Source organism: Salmo trutta, chromosome 25, assembly GCF_901001165.1.
Source record: "Salmo trutta chromosome 25, fSalTru1.1, whole genome shotgun sequence".
In the NCBI taxonomy this organism is placed as follows: Eukaryota; Metazoa; Chordata; class Actinopteri; order Salmoniformes; family Salmonidae; genus Salmo; species Salmo trutta.
Genome location: NC_042981.1, coordinates 23289130 through 23297281, shown reverse-complemented (window position 1 = coordinate 23297281; position 8152 = coordinate 23289130). Strand labels below are relative to the sequence as shown.

The following is an 8152-nucleotide window of genomic DNA, read 5'->3' as shown; positions in this document are numbered from 1 at the left end:
GCCATGTCATGTGCATCACTGCTCTCCTCCAGGGACAAGGAGAAATCATTTACCTCGTCTGTCAGTTGTTCCAGATTCTCTGCGATGTCGTTAACACGCTGTGTCACTGTTCGTCTTGACGGGTAAACATTTTCAAACAGCTCTTTCTTGTCGGGGCAAAGTATTGCTGCCGAGTCATTAAACATTCTTTAAAGAATTCGCCCTCAGCGAATGGCTTGCAATGTTTAGACATTTTGTTGGACAATTCCGTCGTTTGCGGAATGCAATTTTGTTAAAAGTCCTTGCTGCTTTTGCAACTGAGAAAGCAACTCTTTCGATGCACTTTCCCTCTGCTCAGAAGACATATTCCTATATTTCTCTGCATGCTTTGTCTGGAAGTGTCGGGATAAATTGTAGTCCTTCAAGACAGCGACGCTCTCTTTGCACACAGCTTTCCCTGGTACCTCAAATAAATATTTCGATGTCCACACTTGCTGGAACACCCTTCATTGTCTTTCATTTTTGCGCAATTTCTAGCTTGCTACAATGTGCAACTGTGACGTGTGTCAGCCACTGTCTGTCCTCGTGCAGTTGTTATAATTGCCTTCAAAATAAATGTCCCACAAGCGGTGGGAGTTAAAGCCTTACAAAGGCAAGTATTCATTGGGCTTTTAATTTTTCAAAACTTTACTACTGCAAATTCTTTGTGATCTGCGCATGATTCCGTGGGCCGTATTGAATCAAGTCAAGTCCTTTGCCCTGTTAGATTTATTTTTTGTCATACTTCTGTTCCTCCAGGAATTGCTTTTTTAAATTGACCGATATCTTTCGCTGGTTGACATTCACTTGAACTTCATTTTACTCAAGATAACACAGTATGAGGGTGACTACTGTTAATATTTATTTTAAGAAAATGGCTACATGAGTCAGTTTAATAACAAAAAACAAGCAAGGAAGGGGTAACATTAAAGTATTAGAACATGAAGGACAAACAATACAGCATCAAGACACTATCAAACATGCATCAGTCTTTCTGCAACAGAGCCATCCTTGTGTGAGGGTGTGTGTGCATGATAGTGATATTAAAAATGTCATTGTGATCATGAAAAAGGAAACCATCTGGTGAGTCTGTCATAGAACAGTCCCTTTGTCGTCAAGGTGACACTCCTAAGCAACCTCCACTACCTGCCGTAGCTCTTCGATTAGTGGTACGAGCTCCTTCTCCAGATTGATGATCAAACCTACAAACAACATCAATTAAGCTCGGCTAACCCTTCAGAATTCTGTACTTTTCATCCTCATTCATGCAGAGGAGATAAGGGGAGATCTTTATCTTACCTGTGTTGGCAGTACTGCTTGCGATGAAACTGATCACCAACGGCAGCCGGTTAAACTGCACAATCTGGCAAAAGGAGAGGCAATCAAACAAGGCACAACCTCCGTCGGAAAATATTCCAACTTTCCACATTTTGTTACATTACAGCCTTATTCTAAAATGGATTAAATATACCCCATAATGACAGAGTGAAAACCGGTTTAGAAATGTATTAAATAAAAAAAATAAAAAAACAGAAATAACTTTACATAAGTTTTCAGACCCTTTGAAATTCAAAATTGAGCTCAGGTGCATCCTGTTTCCGTTGATCATCCTTAAGCTGTTTCTACAACTTGATTGGAGTCTACCTGTGGTAAATTCAAATGCTTGGACATGATTTGGGAAAGGCACACCTGTCTATAGAAGGTCCTACAGTGCATGTCAGAGCAAAAACCAAGCATTGAAGGTCCAAGAACAGTGGCCCACATCTTTTTTAAATGGAAGTAGTTGGAGCCATCCAGACTCTTCCTAGAGCTGGCCACTCGGCCAAACTGAGCAATTGGGGGAGAAGGGCCTTGGACAGGGAGGTGGCAAAGAACCTGATGGTCACTGCCAGAGCTCCAGAGTTCCTCTGTGGAGATGGGAGAACATTCCAGAAGGACAACGATCTCAGCAGCAATCAGGCCTTTATAGTAGAGTGGCCAGACGGAAGCCACTCCTCAGTAAAAGGCACACAACAGCCCGATTGGAGTTTGCCTAAAGGCACCTAAAGGACTCAGACCATGAGAAACAAGATTCTCTGGTCTGATGAAACCAAGATTGAACTCTTTGGCCTAAATGCAGAGCGTCACATCTGGAGGAAACATGGCACCATCCCTACGGTGAAGCATGGTGGTGGCCGCATCAAGCTGTGGGGATGTTTTTCAGTGGCAGGGACTGGGAGACTAGTCAGGATCGAGGGAAAGATGAATGGAGCAAAGTACAGAGAGATCCTTGATGGGATGTTCTCCATCCAACCTGACAGAACTTGAGGATCTGCAGAGAATATGGGGGGGGGGACACCAAATACAGGCGTGCCAAGCTTGTAGCATCATACCCAAGAAGACGTGAGGATGTAAATCGCTGCCAAAGGTGCTTCAACAAAGTACTGAGTAAAGGGTCTGAATACTTATGTAAATGTCATATCCGCTTTTATTTTTAATACATTTACAAAAATGTCTAAACCTGTTTTTGCTTTGTCATTATAGGTTGTGTGTAGATTGAGGGGAAAATACAATTTAATCCATTAGAGTAAGGCTGTAATGGAAAATGTGGAAAAAGTCAAGGGGTCTGAATACTTTCCGAATACACTGTAGGCCAGTGTTTCTCAAGCCATTCCCGGGGAGCCCTTGGGAATGCACACTTATTCTAGCCCAGCACTAACACCTGACTCAACTAATCACCAAGTCGCCCCAGGCCAAGGCAACAATGTAAATTGTTAGTTGTAGATTTAACTTACCTGGTATGTGTTATAGTAGCAGATGATGCTCTTGTTTTTGGAGAGCCCTAGCTTACTGCCCTGGTCGGTGGCCAATGCAAAGGTGGAGAGGAAGCCTGGCCGTAGAGCATATTCTGGTGCGTTATCATTTGCCACTGAAGGATAAAATATCAGGTACACTGAGCACAACACATTGGAACATGGATAAGGTCAACTAAATGACCTAGTTTAGAACATAAAACAGTTGTGAGGGAGACCTACCTTTGATAACTGGGACACCATCCCTGTCTGTCACTACAATTGCATGAAGACCCTCAACACTGGTGGATAAGAAGAGAGCAGCACTTGACATAGCTGACTTAACGCCAGTCCATGGTGAGGGACATTTCTAATGAACTCCAACGGAGTGGAGCATAGACCAGGCTTTATGGAATTCAGCTCAGACTACATTGAGTCTGAGCTGAATTGAAAGATGTCAATTATGAAACACTTACCTTGTACCTATGTTTGTCCTCCATACTAAAAAAAAATCAATACAATACAGCCACCGACTGCTTCCTTGTTGGCACATGTGTATTTGCAATGTCGGTGGCTGTATTTGATAACGTTTTGAAAAATATGGATTTCAAACAGACAACTACAGAGGCCAAACATAAATACAGGGTAAGCATTTCATTATTTCAGTATTGACCTTGGACAAATCAATGTAGTTGGAGCTGAATTGCACAAAGCCTAGTCTCTGCTCCACTCGGTTGGTGGAGTTCAGAAACATCCTTCACCGTGGAGTTTAGGCTGCTACACATGACATAATTCGTTGAGTCAAATTAACTCATTAGGTTTCAGCAACAGAAGAATCACAATGAACACACCATAATCATACAACAAACATACCTTGGTAGCTGTTTGTACAAGTATCTCTTCAAGTCCTGCAACAAATGTTAATGTGTTAGACCAGATAGCCATTTGCTACACGAGTGTAGTTAGCTATAGCTTAATCTGGCTAGATGGATATAGCTAATTAGTGATTGTGGTCAAATAATTGATACTTACATCAGCCATGGTGGAAACTTCTTTTATTCCGTCAATTACTAAAATAGAGAACTGAATTATGGCAAGGGTGTCTGTAAAGCTAAAGAATATCAGCAGGTATTTGTATGCTCTCCCAAGCTTCCCCTGACTTGTTGACAGCTAGCTTGCTACATTACGCTATAACCAGCTGATAACGTTACTGGGTTACGGAATGTTAGCTAGCTGAACTTGGTTGTTTTTAATATGTACCAAATGTCATTTTCACTAGCTACAAGGTATGACGATCTTTATCAGATACTTTTAAAATGCACTGTATTGGTTACCTTATTTCTTTATTTTTTACTTGGAACAAAATCTTCGATGCTTTTCTGACTCCGCTTGAGCACAAGGAAATCACATGACTGACTTGTTCCGCTAGGAAGAGGCAAAGCGAGAGGATTTACTCAGCCCAAATTGTTACTGCGTGAGATAAGCCCTTTTTGTATGGTCTATGAGAGAGTGCCGAATTACGTAAGGCTTATTTGATCGAATATACGTTTCGTAATGTTTAGGCTCTTACAAATGTTCTAATATAAGTGGATGCAAATTGAATTCCGGCAAATTTGATAAAAAACAACTTAGTTGTGCATGTGGTTAACACGGGTATCTGCCCTCTAATTGGTTAGAATGGTCCCACCTGATCTCGCCGCCTGCCTTCCATCTTGGTCAAGTCAGTGCCATCTGCGACCCTTGGGACGTCCCTACTCTAAACCTAACCATAACCCTTACCGTAACTATTTTAAATGTAAACTTCAATGGGGTAGGGACGTCCCAAGGATTCCGGATAGCATTGACTCCTCCATCTTTGAGGACATGTATTGCCTTTGTTAGAGCAGTCACTCAACTATCTTGTCAATATAATAGATCATCTTTGACTTGACCCATGTTGAGCCAGCAACATCCGGGTTACGCTGTTCGAACATTTTTCAAAATAAGGGTCCTGTCAGCAGTGGAAATTGTTAATTCTGTTGTGTAGCGCCGAGTATCCAAAGCCATTGCATTTCTGCGAATGGATGTAATGTGCATTATACCTATTACCAAACCTAGCTGAATGAAAAAGAGCGCAATTAAGAAATAGATTAAATAGAAAGTGGGCTACTTAGTCTGCTTCTCAGGGTTTGTTATTCCCCCAGTTTAAATATAGTAAACTATTTATAGTACATCCCCACATAGGCGTCAACTTTTCTTCCCAAACTCTCCCTTGACAACATAATAAGAGGTCTTGCTGAGAATTTACCTCAAGGTTTGAAATCTGAATTTAGCAATAAGGCTCTGTGTGGGGTGTGATTGTACTTTAATGAAGTGAATAGACTGATTGATTTCACAGGCATACATATTTATGTTGGCTGTTTCTTATGCATGTCTATTTAGTGTTGCTACTAGGCCACTGGTGCTGTGACTGTAAACAGACTTTCAATGGGCTGGTACAGGCCTCCAGATCCAATCAAGTATGTGCTGATGAGACCTCATTCTATTGAGATAAGCAATCCCAGTTACAAAATATGATCTTGCCTTAGCAGTTTGAGTGAAATCTTAAGGATATCTGGCTTGCTTTTTCTGCTGTAGTGTGAGTATGCTGTTGACCAAAGGATAAAGCGCAATAGCTATTTGTATTATAATTTGTAGTTTATATAATGGTGATTTGGTTGACAACTAGGTTTTGTGACATGTGAGACTCAAACTGAGCACCACTCCTCAAAAGGCTAGCCCCTCACTTCATTCTACTGTTACAGTCATGATCTTTATCTTAATCATCTCTGCCTACTTTATAGCAATGGGGGACTTTCAGCAATTTGAACAGGACTTCTACCAGTCAGGGTATTACATCGATGACCAGGGACAGGTGGCCTACGACTATGGCGATGGCTATGACCATAACCCAGAGTATGAGGATGAGTAAGTATATGGGGTAAACTCTGCATTCCTGAGTGGTGGTGTAGAACTCTTCATTCAACTTTTGAACTGGGATTGGGAAGATTTGAATGTGTTAATAAGTCTAACTCATAAAAATAATTTTGTTCTCTGAAGGTCAATTACATTATGTCATGATAGAAAGGGAGATGTACAATGGGGGCACATCCCTCACATCGTCCCCTACTTTTTTGGAAGGAAAGTAGATACATTTAGCCAGTAAGATTTTTGTTTTGTTATTAGTGGCATAGATGTGTCCATGCCTGGTGTGTTCACCCCCTCTACGGGCCAGGCCTTCCAGCCTTCAAAGCCTGCTGGGACATATCAATACACAGCTGGAACAGACGGATCATTTGAAGAGGAGCCTCCGTTGCTGGAGGGTAAGACCTGAGTCACTAGTACTGCTCTAAACTGCTGGTTTATTCAACACATTGTTTTACCTCTGGATGAAATCTTTAACAGAAGCCAAATTAAATAAGTAACATATTTCAATGTGAAAGTGTATATGTGTCTTCTCATATTCACATCTGTCTTTATTCCTCTGTTTTGTATTTGTGCAGAGCTTGGCATTAATTTTGAACACATATGGCAGAAGACGTTGACAGTGCTGAACCCTATGATGCCAGCAGATGGCAGCATCATGAATGAGACTGACCTGACGGGCCCTATTCTGTTCTGTATCGCTCTGGGTGCCACTTTACTTATGGTGAGGAACCTCCGGAGCAGCTCATGTCCGTGTGTGTGATGCACGTTTTCACAGCCAAGTCATCATGAGACACTATTCAAATGGAGCGGCAGGGTAGCCTAGTGGATAGAGCGTTGGACAAATCCCCGAGCTGACAAGGTACAAATCTATCGTTCTGCCCCTGAACAGGCAGTTAACCCGCTGTTCCTAGGCCGTCATTGAAAATAAGAATTTGTTCTTAACTTACTAGTAAACATTTAAAAAAAAGCATTTGTAGCTATGTAAATGTGCATGTACTGAAAGCATTTACTCTTTTATGTAGGCAGGCAAATCCCACTTTGGCTATGTCTATGGGATCAGTGCCATCGGCTGCATGGTGATGTACACCCTGTTGACCCTGCTGAGTTCCCTGACTGTGTCCTATGGCTGTGTAGCCAGCGTTCTGGGCTACTGCCTCCTACCCATGGTGGCACTATCTGCATTCGCAGTCATCTTTTCCCTACAGTGAGTAGGCCGATCCAGTCCAGAAAAAATAAAAAGGTTGCCTAAATAATATTGTGTAAAACAACGAAGATTGGCTCATCTTGATTTATTTTATATCATGTCCTTTGTTGTAACTTTTTTTAAATCTGACTTTTGATTTCCGTCCAGAGGGATCATTGGAACTATCCTGGCCTTGCTGGTGATTGGCTGGTGCAGTTTCTCAGCTTCCAAGATCTTCATCTCCACCCTGGCTATGGAGGGCCAGCAGCTGTTGGTAGCGTACCCCTGTGCCCTGCTTTATGGAGTCTTTGCCTTGCTAACAGTGTTCTAAAGGCCACTACTGTCGCTGACTGTCAGAGATCCCATTTCTGAGGCACTACGTGTCCCATATGGGTATCAGTGCGATATATGGGTGTGAAAATAACATTGAGTTATAATTATATAGAGTTGTATTCCTTTCTTTTTTGAAATGGGGACTTGGTTTCTTCATGGGGGTTACTTTACATTGTGAAAAATGTAATCTGGGTGTGTGATTGGTTGACATTTGTGCATTGGAATGTGCCAATAAATGTCATTTGAAATGTTACATTGTGTCAAAAGGCAACACTGACTTAAATTTGAATTATGGAACCAACAAAGACCATATTTAAAAGCTTTCAACTTTATTTAGTTAAAAAAAAAATGTTTTACAGTAATCCAGTGTTTAAAAAAAAAAAAGTATATATATATGAGTAAAACATACTTTTGGTTATGTAGTGTATGTGAACAGATGCTAGCTGAACATCTCATTTCAAAAGCATGGGCATTAATATGGAGTCGGTAGTCGATCGCCCATTTGCTGCTATAACACCCTCCACTCTTCTGGGAAAGCTTTCCACTAGATGTTGGAACATTGCTGTGGGGACTTGCTTCCATTCAGACACAACAGCATTAGTGAGGTTGGGCACTGACATGGGGCGATTAGGCCTGGCTCGCAGTCGGCGTTCCAATTCATCCCAAAGGTGTTAGATGAAGTTGAGGTCAGGGTTCTGTGCAGGCCAGTCAAGTTCTTCCACACAGATCTCAACAAACCATTTCCATATGGACCTCGCTTTGTGCACAGGGACATTGTCATGCTGAAACAGGAAAGGGCCTTCCCCAAACTGTTGCCACAAAGTTGAAAGCACAGAATCATCAAGAATGTCATTGTATGCTGTAGTGTTAAGATTTCCCTTCACTGGAACTAAGGGGCCTA

At 41.7% G+C, this 8152-nt stretch overlaps 2 protein-coding genes across 3 annotated transcripts; one reads left to right on the top strand and one right to left on the bottom strand.

Annotated features, from left to right (window-relative positions):
• Positions 1 to 857: 857 nt before the first annotated feature.
• lamtor3 (late endosomal/lysosomal adaptor, MAPK and MTOR activator 3) lies at positions 858 to 4222 on the bottom strand. Its single transcript, XM_029713233.1, has 7 exons — positions 4124 to 4222; positions 3822 to 3859; positions 3663 to 3697; positions 3033 to 3091; positions 2793 to 2926; positions 1318 to 1381; positions 858 to 1220 (listed from the first exon to the last, which is right to left on the bottom strand). The coding sequence occupies exons 2-7, from the start codon at positions 3828 to 3830 to the stop codon at positions 1147 to 1149; spliced, it is 375 nt and encodes a 124-aa protein (XP_029569093.1). The 5' UTR covers positions 3831 to 3859; positions 4124 to 4222; the 3' UTR covers positions 858 to 1146.
• A 1-nt stretch (position 4223) lies between these two features.
• Positions 4224 to 7504, top strand: zgc:123321 (Protein YIPF5-like). 2 transcript variants are annotated; one of them, XM_029713232.1, is made up of 6 exons: positions 4224 to 4310; positions 5612 to 5735; positions 5994 to 6130; positions 6311 to 6456; positions 6758 to 6939; positions 7087 to 7504. In XM_029713232.1, exons 2-6 carry the CDS (start codon positions 5614 to 5616, stop codon positions 7247 to 7249), a joined length of 750 nt encoding a protein of 249 aa, XP_029569092.1. In that variant the 5' UTR covers positions 4224 to 4310; positions 5612 to 5613; the 3' UTR covers positions 7250 to 7504. The 2 variants fall into 2 exon arrangements, with proteins under 2 accessions (XP_029569092.1, XP_029569091.1); XM_029713231.1 differs by lacking the exon at positions 4224 to 4310 and adding an exon at positions 4991 to 5082.
• The last annotated feature ends 648 nt before the right edge of the window (positions 7505 to 8152 follow it).